The following is a 21024-nucleotide window of genomic DNA, read 5'->3' as shown; positions in this document are numbered from 1 at the left end:
TTTATAGAATATATTAAAAACTAATATATTCATAAATATATTAATATTTTATATAATTAATAAATATATTTTTATATGATGAGTGATTTTGAATTTTTATGAAATAACCAAAAAGATTACTCGTGGATACCTAAAAATCTTTAATCACTATAATATAGTATACCATATGTGGTGATCTTAAATCATCGGAGATCACATTACTCTGGAATAAAGATTACTACAGATCTATGATCACCTTGGTGATTTCATTTGGGTCATCTAACACTACCTTTGGTATGATGGTAGCCACTCGGCCATAGGGTAGCACCGCAGACACGTGCCCTCCTCCACACACCATGTGAAAACAATTGGTTCCACTGTGCTTTCCGTCCCCCACCCATCTCCCTACCTGCTTTTGCTTCCACACGCTGCATTATAAGCTGTCATTAGTGGCCTTTCCTGGCTTCCAGCCCTTGAAACAAGAACCAAAATAGCAGCAGTAGGATCTGATATAGTTTCCAATGCCAGCACCAGAGAGTACTCAATTGGAGGATCTGAAAAAGCGCAGCGGGCGTGAAGCAGCTTCAAAGGGATTCAAGTGGAAAGAAGCAGCGGTGCCCGGCATTGGAAAAACGCCGGACGGATGCCTCAAGGGACCAAGCTGGCTTGGAAGATTCTGGGCGAGAAAGGCTAAGAAGGCACAGGTTCGAGATGGCCAGGAGTATTTGTATGCCAGATACTTGGGAGCAGGAGGGACTACTGAAGGATTGGACCAGATTCCTCAGCCTTCAGTACCTCCTTCGTCTCCAAGGGAATAGCATCAGCCCGTGAGGCGTTGGTTGAGGAATTCCGGCGGGCAAATTCTGGCGGGTTAAAAGTATAGAATCGCTGTTGAATTGGAGTCTCGAGATCATCGATTTCATGTCGATTCTAGTTTATTTTCTTTCGTCATCTTCGAATGAGATCAAACCTCTGGGATTTCGCTAACATGGCTTGATGATGGGGAGTGAGTTGCTACATGATGAGGACTTTAGTTGGGCTTGCAAGGCATGCATAGCTCGACAATTCTTACCAGATCATGACAATTCTTAACAAATCCATGCAATGTTAACAAATCTATGTAATGTTTAACTATCAATCTTTCTTTTGGCGGAACATTCAAGCCTCTCTCTCACACACACACTCGCATTCACACACATCTACACACAAGTAAAGCTCTTGAACTTCGTAAATACATTTATTTTGAAGCTACGAAGAAGAATGAAGTACTATAAAAAGAGTTTTCAATAGGCCAGCAGATTCTGTCCCTCTCTCTCTCTCCCCCAGGAGTTCGGAGATGCAAAACTGCATTCAAGCAAGTTTATGTTACATCAGCGAAGTCAGCATATACAGTTTTCTTTTGAATACAAGATTAAGGGTGGCCAAAAGAAATAATCTGAGAAGATAACCGAGTAAAATAGTTATGCTACAAGTCTCGTAGTAGCACTTTGAGACTATCGTGTGCTTGACATTTCAATTCCTATGCAGACCCAAAAATTAAATTAAAGACATCAGACATCGGCCTGCAGGCCCTGCACACTGCAAAAATTATCATCAGGCTACTTCCGATAGTTCCCATATCTTTATTATCCCATCATCACTAGCTGAGGCCAGAAGTTTAGGTTCCTGAGGTTTTAAATATAGGAACATAAAGTTAGTGCTTCTAATCAATCGATAAAAACATATATAAAGTGAGTGCTTCCAGAATAGCAAAAAATGTAAGATTACGTGATTGCAAGGTCAATTAGAAAGCAAAAGTTCACCTTTGGATTCCATTGCACTGAGTTTTACATCCATGTCATGGGCCTTTTCTTTCTTAAGCAGTAATTTGTACGACGGTACATCAACCTGAGGCATATATAACGTAAGATGTCAGAGATCTTGGACTACATTTTCAACACTTCTGCCGAGGAGTGAGCACAAGAGAAGTAAATATTTATAGTTGTCCAAAAAAAGATGAGAAAGCAGTGAGCAGGATGGAAAATTTTATTGGGGGCAATTTGGAAGAACAATAGTATCTTCATTTCATAGTGACAGATTATGATGGATGTCTTTAAGTTCTGGATCCATAGCTACACACTGTAAGTCTCCATCCAAAACAGTGGAGGTTCCCCATGATATTACAAGCACGCTAAAAACCTAGGAAATGCTTAACAAGCATTCCTAGGTGCTATGGATGCCATGGGCCTGGGATGCAAGTCTCTTCTGCCACTTAAGCCAAGGCTATCAAGGAGAGAGGTTGAGAACATGCAGTAGAGATCCAAGGCAGCCTGTTAAGCAGCTTGCTGATGGATCAAAAGATTGGATGAGGGTTACTGTAATAACCCTAAAAAAAAAATTTTATAGGAAAAAGAACAATAAAGTAACCCTTAAATTGGTATGAGGGGTAAAATTGGAAAGAATCAAAAGATAATGGCATAATTGTAGATGCAATGAAGTGGCAAGGGCAAAATGAAAATTTTGGTGTTTGAAGTGACTTAAATAGGGGTGTGGTGGCTGAGGCGGTGGATTTGATTCAGAGGGGAGTCTCAGGCGGTGAAGAAAGAAAAAAAAAAGAGAAGAAGAAGAAGAAAAGAAGAAAGAGGAAGGAAATTTGAGGTGGAAGGGAATTCCGGTTGCGCTGCCAGCTGAAGGAAAAAGCGTAGGTCTCCTTCCCCTCTATGCAAAGACCCCAGTTTTCAGAAGAAAAAAGGTAAATACCCCATCCCTACCAAGTATTCTAGAGAATTTAGGCTATAGAAAGGGTAGATGACAGTTTTAGAGGAGGTTAAAAGAGGAGTCGGATTTCGACAAGGTTTTTCCGGGACTGCAGAAAACCTGTGTCGATGTCCTGACTTCAGTGACATATTTCGGAGGTCAATCGGCCTCCAATGGTGATGCAAGTTACCTTTCTGGAAACCCCTATAAGTGTAGAATATTAGGTATAAATTTCATAGAGTTTGAAGTTTGGAAAGTAGATCAAACCCGGGATGAAGTAACCGCTGTTGGTCCGGGTTATTGTTCATCCGGGTGGGAAAATAAGAAATTTCATGCCATAATAGGGTATTAAGCCTAGATTAGGCTAAGGGGGACCTTGTACTCATGCAAAGGAGTCCCTAATACACATAAATGGTGAGTTAATTAATAGAAAAAAAAGTAAAAAAGAAAAGAAAAGATTTAGAGAAGGGGGAGTTGAGTCAATTAAAGTTTCTATGCTTATGATTGATACATAGATTATGAGTCCTTGATACAAGACTAAATGTATAATTAATGCATGTCACAGTTGGGCAAGAAGCTAGGGAACAAGAAGAAGTCCCCCACTGCCTTCTGTAGATTTTAAAGGTGTATCAGGATTGTGCCGGATTGGCAGGTGAGTGGGAGTCATGTACTTTGCACCATGAGCATTCTTAATTCATTTTCATGAATGCCGCCAAGTGTGAATTGATTCCACTTGAGCATATTGATTGATATTGTAGTAGATTCCTCTATAATCTTGTTTCTCCATGCTTGATTATTTGGACATGCATTTGAGGGAACATTGAGAGGAATTACAAGGGGTAAAAGAGTAGTTAAATTGGTTCCGAGTTGTGAAATGACTTCTTTTGTAAATTGATTTCATTTCCTCTATTTCAAAGACTTGTAGAGCCTTTTTAGTGGTATATTGAGTTGCATTGCACTCCCTTGACTCTTCACTCCCAACGCTGATGTTAGTTTATGATTGGATCGTGGTCGAGTGAGTGGTAGTCTTGATTATACTCCTTTATAGTTGAGTATTGGGAAGGTGCATTATGTCATTCATGCATGGCTTGGCAGTATCTATAGGACACCCATAGTTGATGGGGTTAGACATCGGCCTGTGTGCACATAGTAGCCTTCTAGGTGGGCAGAACCCAGTCCCTTCCTAGGAGGAGACACGGCCCTAGGCGTAGGATCGGCCAGTCCTGCGACTTATATATCTGCTTGCCACCGGGCATAGTAAGATCCTGTAAGGTGCAGTATGGCTTTCCGCGGATGTAGCATTCCCACGAGGTGCTGATAGTATTCAGATCTGAGGTGATTCTCACAGATTTCTATGGATTTCTGTTCTGGATACTGGCCAGCATTTACATTATTGGTGTGGTGTAATATTCTATGCATGCATATGACAGTAGGGAGTTGTGTTTCGCCTGGGGCGTAAGACCCACCTTCTGATAGCTGTTTATCGATGTTTCAGCATATTGACACCCGATTTGTATGTTCCAGCATTATGATCTGCTGAGCATATTCATGAGTAGCATATATGTTTACTTGATTATTCCATATGTGCTTCAAATAAGTTGATATTGATTATGGTGATATTAATGATTTACTCCATATTCTTTATGTTGAGTTCATGTTCATCTTGTTATTGATCACCATTCATATGCTCTTGAGATTTCACCTCGAGCCATGATTATATCTTGTCTCAAGTGCATAGTACTCTCTACTCCACTCACTGAGTATTCATATACTCACTCCCCAGTTTGATATTTTTGGTGCAAGACATATGTCGTTTAGAGAGGAGCAGGGTTAGAGTTACCTGCTGGTTGTACCGCTCCATAGTATAATGTAGATAGAGGTTTATACATTTTGGTGTAAAATAAACCTTCTGTTGTACATAGTGTATAGTTACAGTCATAGATCCTTTTGTGGATATGGGTTGACCATGGATGGATTGGGAAGCAGGTATATATATATATATATGTGCAGATCAGTTGTGTGCCTGTGATGATGTATTGCGATATCTTGTCCAGGTTTATATTGTAGCAGGTTATATGTGCTGCTCTGACAGGTGGGGTTGTGTATGTATTGATATATCCTGACAGGTAAATATAGAAATAGGAAAAGTGATCATTTTGTGCATGTATCATGCCAAAATTTTGAGGGATTCATTGATGATCATGATAAGTAAGTAAGGTTCTACGTGGTGGCTGGTGGCCTTATGCCTACCCGCACCCTAGGACCGTCACGGCGGCCCGTCGGATCAGGGCGTGGGTCGTGATAGTTACAGGGTGACCAGGATTGCTTGCATATGAGAACGAAAGAAAATAAAATAAAAGAATAATTGATGTTCAGAATACATATGGCCTTCAAAGAGTAATCTGAATAATGATAAACCTTACAAAAGCATTAGACAGTGGGAAATGAAGGCAAAAGCAGACAAACAAAATTAAACTATATAGATGAGATAAATTAAAGTGCACTGGAGGGGAAGCAAAACTAATCACAGACAGATGAATTAATATTAGCAACTTGCTTAGAATTTCACAATGAAATTTCTACGTAGTTTACAGTAGCACATAATCGAATCAATAAACCAGTCCTGCAGTAAAAAGAACACTTCAAGCAAATATCACTCAGAACAACCAAAGGAGCATTGAGAAATACCGAGTTGTCTTTGCTCTCAAAAAAAAGACGAATAGCATCATCAGCTGCTCCACTAGCGATGACACCGTCCCTGTTGAAATGGAACAATGTGAATTTCTTGACTGAAAATTTGCAAATGAAATGTTATTGTAAAATGAACTATCTTCTTTTAATATCTATAATTGCAAACAAATATGCGATAGTAACAAAGCAACAATATCTCCTAACTACAATTTATTCTCTTAACTGTCGCATGAAAAATTGATATGAGCTACATAGTTTAGGTTGTTGTGTGAGTACAAAAGTGTATTATCTTGTACAAATAAACCCCCACGATGAATACAGAAAGTTTATATCTTAAAAAAAATGCAAATAAATGGTCATGATGAGGATGCAGTTCTCCTTTGACTATACAAGGTGCAGCAGGTTGGACTCGTAGACTTTATTCTCAACTGTTGCCTTGAAATTTGGGCAATTTCACCATAGAATTTAATCATGTTACACTGCTACTACCTATGAGGCAGTTAGAAAGGGGAGGGGGGGTCAATGACTTCAGGAGGACCAGAGACCTTAAGTGCTCCAGATTGTTCAGAATACTCCATTATTGTTAAAACAACACAGACCGTAAAATTAAATTTTACATTTTGATTTTGCATTTCCACAAGCAACAGTTTTTGCCTACTTATATGAAGTTAAAGTAGTCAGACGTACAAGATATGACACTATTGAATCTGTCCAACTTAGATTACGACTTAAAAAGTTAAAGAGGAATACATGATGTTGAAGCATATACCTTGACCAATTAACTGAAAATATGGTTCGATCATGATAACCAGAGATGGTACAGAGGTGTCTCCTGACAGCACCAGAAAAACGTTCTTATCAGATAACAAAAGATGATTGCAGATTGCTGATAAAATAAATATGTGAAGCATGTAGATTGGGCCTCGACCCTCGATGACTTCTAAATTATTCAAAATACATATTTACCATCATGCGAATGAGAGTAATTCCTCTGGAAGGTATCCTACAATTAGGGCATTCAACATCTGAAAATCTTCTGGTATAGGCCGGAAGAAGATTCTGGACCATGCCAGCAGAAACCAAGTGATTTCAGTTAGACTCCAGCCTACCAACCAAATTGGCTGAAGAATTTGTTCCTCGTGTAAGGAAAACTAAACTTGCTCCTGATCTTTAAAACAAGAAAATTTGGGGTGGATAAGATGATGAAGTCTGATAGCCTTTTTTGAGTTACTAATGGAAAAATAGGAATATTGATGCTAAAAATGTTTCCTGCAGAGGGAATGGAATCTTCAAACTAAAATAATGATAACTGTAATGCTAAATCATAGTACGAGTCCTAGATGAATTCGTGTTTCTTCAGACTTTTAAGGGATAAAACTCATGCCAAAGGCCACAAAGTCTAGTAGCTTGGACACATGCTTGGATAAACCCAACCAAGCCTGTATTTTTGCATTACTTTACGTACACATGAAGTCAAGGTTCTTCATTCATAATTGAATCACAATGTAGTAAAAGAATAATGTTATTTATCTAAAATCTTTTACAATCACAATGGCCCTATGTTTCCAAAAAAATAACTGGGATATTTAAATAACTTTATTCAAAAAGGTACTTATTCCTTGTTCACCAAGTAAAACTATTTGAACCCGCCTCCCTGAATAGTTTTAACTTAGTTAATTAAAACCATTAGGTATGGAAAGGTTCTTTTCAATTTTTCTGAAATCCCAAAAGTAACCCTCGTCATTGGGTCTTCAATCAGGTGATCAAAGAGTTAGTTGGCTAAATTAACCTGAATAAAGCTAAAAGAAGGGACTTTATTTTGGTTTACTCAGGAAATAAACAGTAACTGCATGACTGTAATAGTTGTGTTTGTGTGTAGGAAGGAGGAAGAGAGAGAAAGAGAGAGAGTTTTATCATGAGACCAATGATGGAACATCAAGACCAAAAATTCACATTATTAGACATAATCTGCAACATCAAAATGACAAGGATACTAAAAATCTGATGCTTCAAAGATTTCTTACCTATGTATCAAGAAGGTCACAAAATGGACAATTTCAGAGGCATGATGAAATTCATCAATTTTATTTATCATTCGGGAGCATCATAATTAACTGAATTTTGTTCTTTATCTGTTTTAGGATATTTATGTATGTATATACATACATATGTATGTAGGTATGTATGTATACATGTGTGTGTGTGTATGTATGTATGTATGATTGATTGTTTGATTGATTTCAGCATAGCAACTTAATTGCCATTTTCTATTTTCTTTTTACTTAAAATGTCAGTAAGAGACCACCAACACACATATAATATATACATTAAACTTTTACGCATTCTATTATAGTTCATGGTCGAACACTACAAATCCCCAATCTATAAGGTCCATCATAGAATTTGCATGAGCAGAGAACTGAATCTTCAACCTCCTTGGCACTTAATTCTAGCTAACGCTGTACCTGTATGCACATATATTAACATGTTTAGATGGTTGTCAGCCATGGGGCACAAAAATAAGATACCATTAATTGCTTCCTCCAGGATACCTACAATTCATGAAAGCTTTCTTATAGGGGGTAAGAAACTTTTCTTACTTCATATAACTTCAAATCACAATCTCCTTCAACAATCTCCAACTGCTCAACATGTTTAATAAGAAATCTATGATGACGCTCAAAGGGTATTGACTGGTAAAAATGTTTCCGCATCCCCTAAAATCCATTTTCATGTAATTTATAAAGATTGGTTAGAATATAACATGGATATTTCATTTGTATCATCGTTAAACAGTGTTAGGTATATGTCCCACATCAGTCCTAATGCCAAAAAAGAGTCCATGAATGCTGTAAATTTATTCATAACTATTGGTAAGGATAGGATCACACCTATGTGGCTGTTGAAATGTACAGGGCCTAAGTGAGTTCCTTCTTCACTAGGGTGGTGACCTCGCATTGGCATATGAGTCTGCTATTACATTGAATAGTCAATAATGGCAATGCACCTTGGAAATCACCATCAAGAGTTAAGGTGTGAATGTTACAAATCAAAGATTGCTGTGCCGAAACCAGGGCCCTAACCGGTTGTTCGGGGGCAAGGTTCGATATGCCCCCATGTCGTTCCGTGCCTATACCAACATAGTAGAGGGAGTGGGGGAGAGGGAGAACAGGAAAGAGGAAAAGAAAGAGAGAAGGGGGAGAGAGGGAGGGAGAGAGAAGAAGACCCACGGAGGCCGACGAAGGGCCGGAGAGCTGCACGGAGGGGCGGAGGAAGAGCTCCGCCTTCAGTTCCCCTATTTCGTTCAAAACAAGGGCCCTAAAAAAGGCTCTTTTTTATTTTCAAAGTTTTTAAGTGAAGTCGGCAAACCCCTTGCCGACTTTACTTAATTATTTTTATTTTTTTTAAAAAAAGTGAAGTCGGCAAGGAGTTTACCAACTTAATTTAAAAAGTTCAAAAATAAAAAGGAGCCCTCCAAGACTCCTATTTCAAACGAAACAGGAGAACCAGAGCCGAGCCCCTCCTTCGCCCCTCCGCGCAACTCCCCAGCCCTCTATCGGCCGGCAGCCACCCTCTCTCTCTCTCCTTCCCCCACTCTCTTTCTTTTTCTCTCTTTCCTTCTCCTTTTCTCCCTCCATCGCCAGTTTCTTGTTTTCGTTGCCCAAACCATCATAGTTTGCCGCTGGTACGGCTCGGTACGCCCCGAATCGGGCGGTTTAGGACGATTCTTCCGTCCATGTTGCAAGTAATCCTTCAATCTATGGGGTAAGACACATTGCTGCAATCTAGAGATAAGTAAATTTAGGACCAAACCTATCAACCATGGTACACAAGATTGCACCATTGATAAGGAGCACACTGATTTACTGGAAAGAGATTAAGCTATCCAACATGGGAATCATCATATGGCATTGTGTCCATACTGGGGCAAATACATGATCTGACATGGGAGTCCTAGGGCCCAACCTATTGTTTATATTTTGAACATGTTTAATTAATTTTTGCAAATCTATTATATAGAAGTAGGTGGCCACTTTTCCTAGTGTGCTGCCCCTCCCTATTTCTCCGAACTCTCCTGGGGAGTTCAACTACAAAGAGAGGAGGCATCCAAGTAAGGAACACCCCTTTTCTTGATGTCCTAGTTTCACTAGGATACCAAGTTGCCAAGTTGGAGCCAACCATTATAATCATAGCTCTCTCCTATATATTTCTTTAATAGGGGGCATGGTGTGGCTCATTGTGTAATATGTGAGAGAAAAGAAAAATAAGAGAGAGGGGGCACCACAAGCTCTACTAAAAGAAAAGGAAAGAGAGAGATTGATCTAAAGAAATAAATCTACTCTTTGTGTGAAGCATCTCCTTAGCTTGCAGTTAGCTAGAGATTGGAGGCCAAGAAAGGCTTCAAAAGAGCATACAACCAATGCAACTGTGGATAGCATGATTCAAAGGATCTTATGATTTGGCAGTCTTAGGATATCCCGAGATGAAAGATTTAACTCTAGAATCACATAATAGCTTGGTAAAATTTTCTTCAATCACTTTAAGCAGTTTTAGATGTAGATACCTCATGAACAAGATCCTTTTTCCACTACATTGATCCCCTTGTCCTTTCAAAAAATAGGTAAAACAAGATTTGCAACAAGTGGTTTCCTCTAATGTCCATTTGCCAAATAAATTACAAGTTTTCAATAGGAAGCAAAACCCATCTGACTGACATGATACTATTAATGTGCATGTTGAAACCTACAAAAAGACTCTCCTTCACATGGAAAAGCATTGTTGCTGTTTTGCCTCCGTTTTAGGAACAAAATTCGGTTCAAGCGGAACATGTTGGTTGTTAATTTCTGGATGTTATTTTGTTCTCCCATCCGCTATCAAATTCCCAACCCCTACGATTGCTGCAAAAGAAATGAACCACTGCTGCATTGCAGTGGAACGAGAGACTCTCTACTTCACAAGTCCGGTCATTCATATTCTCCCCTTTGGAATTGAATAAACTTCTTGACCTGCTTGAACATCACAGGCCATCTACAAACACTAGTACAATTCTCAAGAGAGATCGTGCCTCTAACAAGTTCACAACCACTACTCTTACAACCCTTTGAGCTCTAGTTGCTTATGGTGTCCCTTTGAAAAAATAATATGGAAAATGTGTGCCCGTAAAAATCAAAATTGGTTAAGCTTCAACAACAGATTCAACAATAGAGAAAATATGAACAGGAGTCAGGCAGAACTTCTAAGGATGCGTACTCTGCGATGAACTTTGCGGTGAACCTATGAAGTCACACGACCATCTGTTTCTAAGACAGGGGACCTTGGAGGATGTGTACTTGGAGATGAACTTTGCAGTGAACTTGTGGAGTCACACGACCATCTATTTCTAAGATGCAACTTTACCAAAACCATTCAGGTTGATGTTTTGGACAAACTAAATATTCAGCACTCCCCAAGTTCTTTCATATCATTTTGGACAGGATGGAGATCATCTTACATTCCTGGAGAAATTTGAGTGGCATTTAATCAACTGTATACTGATTCTATAATCATGTTGGACACAATAAAATGCAAATATAATTCTAAATCAATCTTCAATGAAGAGTCAAGTTCAGGTAAGCATTCGGTTATTCAACAAATGTTCTAAGCACCTAGAAGCAGTACATAGGTTTGCTGATGTTCTACTTTATAGTAGATACATTCTGTCTATCTTGTGGAGAATTTTTTTCCTTTTCTTTCCTTTTCCTCTTCTCCCTTCTTCTTCTATCACAGTCTTTCTCTTCTCTGAATTCTGGGTGGTTTTGCCTCCACTTTCCCTCAAATAAAGATATTAATGTGCATGTTTCTTTATCATACAACTCCTAAAGACAATTTTCTGCAGATTGGGTTGCGTCACATGTTGTGAATCACACAAAATGGTTTCTCTTGGGCCTCCTCCTCTACACCTTAACCGCTTCATGATCTTTTGTTCTATGACTCTAAAGGATGTATTTATACAAGAGCTGTATAATACATCTGATCCAAAAAAAAAAAGACAATTTTCGAGGATCTATGGGCAAAAACCTCCAATCATCTCAAATCTTCATTAGCAATACTCCCCTAACCATCCCAAATTCCCAATATTTGCTGTAAGAGGGACAATTCACCAACTTACATTAATAAATAACAACTTTTTGTGAATATTCCCCAAATTATTCTGAAATAAATTCATCAAGACATTTGGAATATTCTTTAAACACTCTCTTCTTAACTTTTTCTATCCCCTAGCATTTCTGAATCTACTCCTGCACTTTATGAAGTTTTTGCTTTTGATGATTTCTCTGAACATGCACTTTGTGATCATGCAAGTATTCAAACAAATCTGGTTTTAGACATGTTGAAAAAATGTCGCATTCTGAACCACATCTTCTCAAATCACCTCCCATTCTTTATAGAATTTGGGTCGATCTATTAGATAGACAAATTTGAATGGCTCATACCTTTTGTCCCTTGCGTCACAGAATAAGTCCAAATAAAAGGAATACTGGGTTACCCTGCCAAACATTTTACATTTTAATGGAACAGTTTGATTCTATTCAGCATGTAATAAGTGAGAATTCAAAGAACAAAACCATTGTGGGTGCAGAATAAACTTAATCGATCACCTTTTTATGAAGAGTTATTCCTCCCCTTTTACTTTTTTCATCCCACCTTTTAACCTTTTCATCTTTTTTCCCATGGTTGCAAATAGCCTTATCCCATGGGATAAGTAGTTAAGTACCTTTTGGAGGAACAGTGAGGAATATAGATACCTATCCTCCCATTGCATATTCTGCAACCAATGAGGCCTTTGCAATTCAATGAACTCAATGAAAGATAGCTTCCAACTTAATAGAAAGCAGCTAAGGGTACCATAGTGCTGGTTTTATTGAATAACTATGTAGAATATTAGGAGAGAACTTGCTAACAAATAATTAAAAAAAAGATGAGCAGTCCAAATGGTCAACTTCAAGTAACATTATAATTCCCTACGCATATCTTGAAAATGAAAGAAACAAGAAATATTCTTCTTCTTGGTTTTGTATGCTCTCATATTAATGAAGGTGTTCCCTATTGATAAAAATTAACTAAATATTTTTACAGAAAACTCTCTATGCTCATACTGAGAACAAAGCTTGATGGTTATAGTACAATACATTCTCTATGTTATAACAAATCTTGGTAGCAAAAACTTGAATGCACATTAATTACATAAACAAATTTCGTAACAACAATCTCTCATTGAAATGTCTTAGAAACTTATACACCTAAAAGAGAAATTACATAAACCATGCAAAATGATTGAGGAGTCAAAAGTATAGTTGCATCTCACCAAGATCCACAGCTACTGCCACTTGTCTCAGATGCTTTAGCACTAGTGTCCCATATCTTTAATGTCAGATCATCACTGCAAAGTTAATAACTATTTTATTGACCTTTTCTTATGAATATTTACTATAACAAACAAGTTAAGTACATACCTGCAGGTAGCCATTCTATCTCCATTAGAGTTGAAAGACACTGCCCAAACTGTTGATGTATGACCACTACAAAGCACAAAATAAAAACAAGTCAATATCTCGTGCAATCTCAAAATGCTACTACAAGGATTATTTTTCGAGTATGCACAAAAAGGAGGAAGAGTAATAAGTATGCATTGCAAACATGGACATTTGTTTCACCATAATCCAAATAAGCAAATAAATATCAAGGTAATATTGTGTGATTATTGTTTGTCTCATTCAAGATTTATTATACCAATATAGGGTACTATACTAGTACCTTATGTGTACGATATAAGACAGCTCTTGTACCAACACCAGGTCGAGAGGCACTTTTCTTATGCCCAGACATGGAATTGCTAGAATCAGGTGGTACGGGCTTAGTACAGGCCAATTTGGTCCTTGTGTCGTATTGAATCTCAGCATATATCGATACCTTACTGGTATGGTACAATATGCCTAGTACAAAAAAATATGGGTTGGTATGGCAAACCTCAGTCTCCTTATAGCTCACATATTATGTAAGCATAACATATGCTCATAAAAGATCCTAAGGTAAAGATTCCAAAATCAGAAATACTGTGATCAGACCAAAATAAACAATTCAGACGTAACTTTTTCTAAAATAGTGCATTGACCAACATCTAATATTTTCTTACAAACTCAAACGATGTTATCTTAAATCTTTGATATTTTTATGACTTAGGAACCTTATTTGTTTACCTTGTATAGAACTTAAACCACAAATATTTAATTGAATGGAAGAATGAATAGAAAGATGAACCGCCAATTTATGTACTTAATGGGGAGCATGAAACCCATAAGCTTGTATCTCCTCAGTAAATTTGGAAAAAATATTTGGGGTGGGGCGGGAGGAGAGGGGGGAGGCTAATGAGAGAAGGGGGGCTAGAGAGAGATTAATTATCAAACACTAACCATGTCTTTTTCTCTGTAGATGATTTTCTATGACAAAATTACAAGAATAAGTGGTAGATATTTGTTGGAGCTTGTTAACAGGATTGCACCAAACAGCCAACTGGCTACTTGCTCATCAACTCGAGTAGATTTGCATGCAATAATAAATTTTCTTGCTATGGAACACTAGTGGATCATATGAGGACAAATGTTTATGGGCTAGCATAATCGATGATTATATTGAGAACATGTTTTCTTGCATCAATTCATCAGGAACTTTAGTGCCAATGTTGAATAGCAATGAAACTGCTATTATGCTAACATGCCGAACAACATGCCTTTGCAATTGTTCCCATATCCTGAATTTGTGATCAACTAAATAATATTGTGCTTATTTCTTCCCTTTACTTTTCCTTGTTTGTGAAATCTTGAGCGTCACTTGTTTGTTTAACTCTTTTTGCACAGAAGGCAAAATCTCCATAATCATCATTCATCTTTAGCAGATACAACAACAATAATTGAATTCACTGACAGGAAAAGAAAAATGTGACAAGTTAAATACCTGCTAGCTTCATTTAGTGTTTGCACACAATGCCAATCATCACTGTCACCATCCTCTGCCCAGATCTAGCACCACACTGGATATTGCTAACCTCATCCAGCCAATAAAGAAACTACTGGAAGTTGAAAACATCTTTTTTTTCTAGAAGATAAAAGACACTATTTCAACAATTCTATACCTTGACTGAGTTGTCATAGCTGACAGAAACCAGAACCTCCATAAATGGATGCCATTGCACCATCTTGACATCCTGGGTATGACCTTGCAACACAGATACACACTCAAACTCATTACCAGGTTGCATTTCCCATATCCAAACAGTCTTGTCTCGACCACATGTGGCTAGCAAGGAGCCAGAAGCATCCCATGAAACACTCTTAACTTCATTTTCATGACCCTATACATAAAACAGATGCATAAATACTTATTATCATTGAACCAATTCAAATAACATATGAAAACCACAATACATCCTCATGAAAGTTGTACCTCCAGTGTAGCAACACATTCAAAGTCACCACCGACACATTCCCATATAGCAGTGGTAGCATCAAAACTTGCTGTTGCCAGTAACTTTCCACTAGGAGACCATGCACAAGACCTGACTGTGCGAGTATGATTATCTTCCAAAACAGCCTGCATTCAAAGAATTTTCCAGAATGTAATTATTGCAAAACTAATAATTGACCTGATGGCAAGAGAGTCACGAGTTGTTAAACTCAAAACCTCAACTTAAAACTTATAAGAAGTGTTTATCTTAAATTTTTCTGTTGATCGATCACATTTTCCATCTACAAGTGATGTAGATGAAAGTGCATTCCATCCAATGGCAACATTTCAGGGATAATAGTTCATGAATTAAAGAACCTAGAAAATACAGGAGAACTTTAAAGGCAACACCTATGCCATTTGAAAACCTATCCAAAGAGCTTCATTGATCAAATTTCCAATAAAAACAAAACAGTTGAAACATTGGTAGATTCCCATACTTCAATCAGGTAGTTTGGATGACAGGTGTTGCATTCATGCCAAAAAGCAAAAAAAAAAAAAAAAGGTGTACTACAGAATAACAAAATAAATTGTTAGACGTGCTTTGATGGTTTGCTGGGAAAGTCCTAGTGGCAGGAGACTCCTGCAATCCTATCAAAGTCAGCAAGACAATTTAATCATATTAAATCATTAAGTATGCTTCTTGAAGTCAGAAAGTTCAGATTTGAGTGTACATTAGGACCTATGTTCCAGTATAGACATTTTCTATTTTAAGACAATATATCATGCTTGCACGAGCAGAGAGAGAGAGAGAGAGAGTAAAGATTTGACATTTTGAATAAGCTATCAGGTTTCAAGTGTGACTATATCAAACTGATTTTCTTTCAAAGGACCACATGAGCTCATTACTTTATGTTACAGAAAATCTTTTATTCTGCAGAAGTGCAGATAGTGAACTGAGAAGAGATATGATGCAGCTTAATATGTTGATTTTGCTTCTTAAGGGGGCAAGTAGAGTGGCCAACATGCTTGACAAGCTATATTAGAAATTTCACAATCACTTTTTTGATGTCAAAGAGCAAGGGTGATTATCTTCAACCCATTAATTCAAAGGTTCTTCCTGATCAAATTTGCTTACAACTGTGATAATGGGAATACCTTGTCTAGCAGAGGCATGTTCACCCATCATACAAAAATTTTACTTGAAAATCTACAGAAAAAATCCTATTTTATGTTTCAAATCTTGAAGGGTGAAGAAAGAAATTAATAAAATTGCATCAAGGATGATGGGAATCCAGTATATCCATCTACTTCTGTTGTTATTTGTATGCTTAACTAAGGCCTAGTGTATATATGAGCTTACATAAGGTTCTCATTGTGGAATATGTGATCCCTTGACTACATCTATCCAAATAGCCCATGTAGTATTCATTAAGTATAGTTTTAACGCAAGTTGCATACCCTAAAGGAAATTTGGTGGGGAATTGTTTAAGAATGTCGACCATGAGAATTCTGAGATTTAATGAACTTAAGCAACAGATAGTCAGCTCCAAGTATGCATGAAATGGGATGCCATGTGGGTTCATCATTACTAAAGAACAAGCATGATGAAGGAAAATTGTGCATGACCACAAGATGTATGAAATCACTTATTCCATTAAATGAGTGTGATGGTTGGGGACTCATTTTGGGGAGGAGGGGTGGGGACTCACTTAATTTAGATAGAAGTGTATTCATAATTCAATCTTATAATTTTTCTTTACTTCAGGGTCCAAGTTTACATGTTTGATTCAAAAATTTTAAAACTAGCCCACACATGAACCATGCACAATTAACACCAATCAATAATAAGGTTATTGGAACAAATTGAACATCAAAATATCAAGATAAATCAAGAACATTAGCCTCTAATGCATTAAAATCATATTATTCAGTGTTTTTAACAGAACTAAATTATGATTTTTATACTGAACTTATACATTATTAATTCAAAATTTGTTTGCATAGAAATAAGGCAGTTAGAATAGAAGAAGTTTTTGCGGGCAAGGTTTTAGTGTTGGCACCAATGGGCACGGCGGCTACTTGTAAAAAGAGTATGTGTTGTCCCATGTGATGCTAGCACATGTTCTTCACTGCGCCAAAACAATAATAAAAAAATTAAAATCATTTTTAATTAAAAAATTAAAAGAAAGAATTAAATCGGTGTGCAGATTCATGCTGAGTGCCAATTTTGGTTGGTCAACATAGTCCAACACTTAAAACCAGTAATTGCCGAAGGGACCCAAACTAGACAGCTCAGCCCGTATCGGATCGAACTGACGCTCGGCCAGAACGGTTCAACATCACTCCTCGATTCAGTGATTAAATCCTTTCGATTCAATGCGCCCCCTCTGTTCGATCATTTGTGAGCCTTCAAGGGCTCTCTCATTATCCTCGCCATCAGACGCCTCAAGTAAGCCCTCCCCCCCCTCTCTCTCTCATCCGTTCAGCTCAATGGTTCTCCCTTTTCTCCATTTGGGTCGGGTCGAGTCCATATATAATCTGGTCCCAATCCAAAAAATTTGGATCCGGGTCGGATCCGGTTTGGGTCACAAAATTAGAAGCCATTGCAAAAATTACAAAGTTGATAATTAAACTATATACAATAGAATAAACAAAGCATCACAGTAAAAACCATGTTTTTCTTTTTAGAACCCATAGCTTAGATGTTCTGTACGTCCTAGTTATCTAGGGGTTGACTATACAATGTTGGCATAGAAAGTTAGCAATTCAAACTCAGGAGACCAGTGGCATTTCAAGATTAATCAGAACAAACTCAACTTGTTGTTCTCCTCTCAAATTCCAAGCCGCAAACCACCATAGATGTAGTCTCGGAGGGATTCAACTCCATTATAAAGCTTCTCACCGGTGACATGTACAAATTTCTTAATGACGGCAGAGTTAGATCACCTCTCCTTGTTTCTCTTTGGAAAGCCAATAACATCCAAGAAAGCTAAGATCTTCCCCAAGGATAGACCCATTCCTGGCGTATCAAATTATTATACGCAACTATTCCAAAATTGACCACCTTTGAACCTATCTGTTGTGCATTTTTCTTTAATTAGTGACCTTTTAAAAGGCTTAAACTGTTAATCTGCAATATATTAATGGGTTCTGTTCTTGATAAAATTCGGGCAGGGGCAAAAGCAAAATGATACAGTTGGGAACATCCATTCATTCCTCATACCTCAAGACTCTTTGGTGCAAGTGGTGGCAAAGTAATATCACATTGAGATTGTTAACAAGCAGCAATAAGTTATTAACAACCAAAATTCAAATAGATCGGGTCGGATCTGAATTCAGCAAATCCAGATCCAACCCGAAAAATAGAATGGGTCCAATTTTAGAATCCGACCCAGCCCCACGAGTCCTCCAAAATGGGTAGGGTCGGGTCTAAGCGAGCGCGCGCGCGCGCGCGGGGGGGGGGGGGGGGGTGGTCGGGGTAGGTCACGAGTCAACCCCATTTGCAGCCTTATCAATAGCCTAGTTGAGTTCTAGTCATAATAGTTTTATAATAGTTAAATAGTTGAAATTTGCTATTTTTTATTTGATAATTTAAATTACTTACAAGTTTTTTTCTAATAACTTTTTCTCAAAACTATGTATTGAGAGATGAAAAAGATAGCATTGAATTAATAATTTGAACTAATATAGCATTCTATAAGAGCAATACCACAAACACCTCAAAAAGTTTGCATCACAATCACTAATAAACACTTGTTTATGACCCAATACAATCCAATACTATAGTTCTTCAGAATCTTATATGACTTATTAGATAAGCTTTTATGGATAACTTGGCCATTTGAACAAACTTCTTAAAATGAAGTTGAAACTTGCTTTATTGTTTGAAAAATTACATTGACTGGTAATAATTCAACATTTTACATTCAATTTCATATTAAACATTGGCATATCACACAGAGTACTAGAATAATGAAAAACCTTTGTTTCTATTCCAACATGTCCCCTTGGTTAGATTTTGGTAAGTAGCGTGTAAGCAAAAGAGACATCCATGCATTTGGCACCTTTTCCAAGTTTCCAAGTAAGTTTGCCTGGAAAATATCAATGACATCCAGATACTTCCTCCGCCATTTTCTCTTTTTTATATCTTCCCCATTTCAAATGCTCAACATGTAGAAAACACAACTCGTTACCTTTACTCTATCAATCTCATTACACAACTTGATGACATGTGATCAATCCCTGCTAACTTCCAATAAAGTGCAGTGAATATATACAAGTATACATATATATACACATATACACCTATATACATACATACACACATACATATATATGTGTGTATTTGCATATAGGTGTATATATGTATCAAAAAATATGTGTGTGCATATGTAAATGTATACATGTATTTATATATGTATGTATGTATATATATTGTCTATATATATGTGTGTGAGAGTATGTGAGTGAATCTATATGTGCATGGGAGCTGGACTATACATTAACTGCTTGTAAAGGAGTTAACAACTTCTTTACTTTCTTTGGATTTGGCTGGATGTACTCAAGTTAGAGCTATATGAATTGCCGTTTTCAACAAAAAAAAAAGGAGTTAACAACTTTAAAATCAATGATGGGCTATTCAAGTTGAAGATCCAAACTGTTAAACATGATCTACACTATAAAAAATATCTAGAGACTAAAATTCATATATTTTGGTGGTCTTGAACCTATACATCCAGTCAATATGAATATGAATGATATCAATCACACAGTGTGGTAAAAACATGATAAGGTATATAAACTGAAAATCTGCTATGTTGATCATGATTCACACATCTTAAAACATGAATAGAATTAAATTCCTTACATTTTGATGATTAGATCATAGTAAAAGATGGTATCATGCTATTAAAAATGTCTGCTTTGCCACCTGCTTGATGATTAAGTCAGAGACCACCAAAAAGTTTGATTTCTACACATTTTTTGTACTGTAAATCATGTTCAATGATTTGGATCTTGAATTTGAATAGTCCATCATTGATTTCAAATTGTTAACTCTTTTTTAAAGTAGCTAACATATATACATACGTGCATAAATACATATATTTACATACATGCATGCACATATATATATATATATAGACACACACACACATACATACATACATGTATTACTTGAATGAAACTTATGTGATACCAGATTTCTACAACCAGAATTTCTACAAACAGGTTTGTCACCCCAAAAGCATGGACAAAATTAATGTTCGTTTTGATTCTCTTCAAAACTTCAAAATAAACAGTGTTTATCAAAGCATAGCTACTACCAGATCAATCAAAGAGAACTTAGAGAAAGGGAATCAAAGAACAAGCCAAACCGAGCAATCCCAAGAACCAGATGGACCCTGCTGCCAGATCCTGACGGTCTTGTCGCCGCTGCAAGAGGCCAGCATGGCCGGAATCCCACAGACTCCGGTTGCTGGATTCCACGCTAGGCTCCAAACGCGATCGGTGTGGCCTTCCAGCCTCTGCCTCTCCCTCAGCTCCAGGTTCCCCTCCAAGAAGTCCATCACCGCCGCCGCCGCCGCCGCCGCTCACCACCAGAGATCACCGGGACTGATCAATCCCCCGACCCAATTCGATTCGCCGGCGGAGAGAAGAGTGACCAAGTGAGAAGCTGCGGGTTTGGATTCCTCTTTCCCAAGAGGCTAGGGTTTTGGAAAGCTCGGGGTCTTCGCCGGGGATCGACTGGAAAGTGAGGCAGAGCATTTATCCGCTTGCTTCGGTGAGAATAGGTGAGCCCTCACCTAGCTCTTCTTGGGGGACGTCTTCCGGAAGAATGGGCGATGTGATGATGAGGAAAGGAGGGGTAAGTTTACTGATGGTGCCTTTATCCGCTACGGTTTTCTAATGGGTCATAGGAGCCGTCGGGGAGCGTACGGAAGGAGAGGCTATTGGTTGGAGGCGCGTGGATGGCACGTGGCTATTTTTGCCGAAAGATATATAGATATGTATCTCGATATGAAAACGCATGCCATTTGTACCAAAAAAAAAAAAAAAAGCATGCCATACACCGGAGGTTGGTGTCCATCGTCAATAGCAGAGCATGGATCCAAAATTTTTCAAGACATGAATATT

The 21024-nt window shown here is 37.7% G+C and overlaps 1 protein-coding gene across 3 annotated transcripts; it reads right to left on the bottom strand.

Annotated features, from left to right (window-relative positions):
* Positions 1 to 1189: 1189 nt before the first annotated feature.
* On the bottom strand, positions 1190 to 20728 carry LOC103720025 (protein CIA1). 3 transcript variants are annotated; one of them, XR_005510058.1, is made up of 12 exons: positions 20265 to 20728; positions 14887 to 15033; positions 14576 to 14794; positions 14398 to 14462; positions 12900 to 12965; positions 12752 to 12826; positions 11880 to 11933; positions 6176 to 6238; positions 5404 to 5473; positions 1782 to 1866; positions 1428 to 1644; positions 1190 to 1323 (listed from the first exon to the last, which is right to left on the bottom strand). XR_005510058.1 is itself a non-coding variant. In XM_039122689.1 (11 exons), the coding sequence occupies exons 1-11, from the start codon at positions 20454 to 20456 to the stop codon at positions 1637 to 1639; spliced, it is 1044 nt and encodes a 347-aa protein (XP_038978617.1). In that variant the 5' UTR covers positions 20457 to 20728; the 3' UTR covers positions 1391 to 1636. The 3 variants fall into 3 exon arrangements, 2 of the variants coding, with proteins under 2 accessions (XP_038978617.1, XP_008807765.2); XM_039122689.1 differs by lacking the exon at positions 1190 to 1323 and having other exon boundaries at positions 1391 to 1644; XM_008809543.4 differs by lacking the exons at positions 1190 to 1323; positions 11880 to 11933 and having other exon boundaries at positions 1391 to 1644; positions 20265 to 20723.
* Between the last annotated feature and the right edge of the window lie 296 nt (positions 20729 to 21024).

Source organism: Phoenix dactylifera, unplaced genomic scaffold (genome assembly GCF_009389715.1).
Source record: "Phoenix dactylifera cultivar Barhee BC4 unplaced genomic scaffold, palm_55x_up_171113_PBpolish2nd_filt_p 001675F, whole genome shotgun sequence".
Lineage (NCBI taxonomy): Eukaryota > Viridiplantae > Streptophyta > Magnoliopsida > Arecales > Arecaceae > Phoenix > Phoenix dactylifera.
The sequence above is the reverse complement of the archived record's forward strand: the minus strand, read 5'-3'. Positions and strand labels throughout refer to the sequence as shown.

Coding starts and splice junctions, on each gene's coding strand:
- LOC103720025 (XM_039122689.1), bottom strand. CDS start 20,456: ATGGACTTCTTGGAGGGGAACCTGGAGCTGAGGGAGAGGCAGAGGCTG. Junction 14,463..14,575: donor GCTATGACAACTCAGTCAAG/GTATAGAATTGT, acceptor GTGTGGTGCTAG/ATCTGGGCAGAGGATGGTGA. Junction 5,474..6,175: donor TTTTCAGTTAATTGGTCAAG/GTATATGCTTCA, acceptor CCATTTCAACAG/GGACGGTGTCATCGCTAGTG.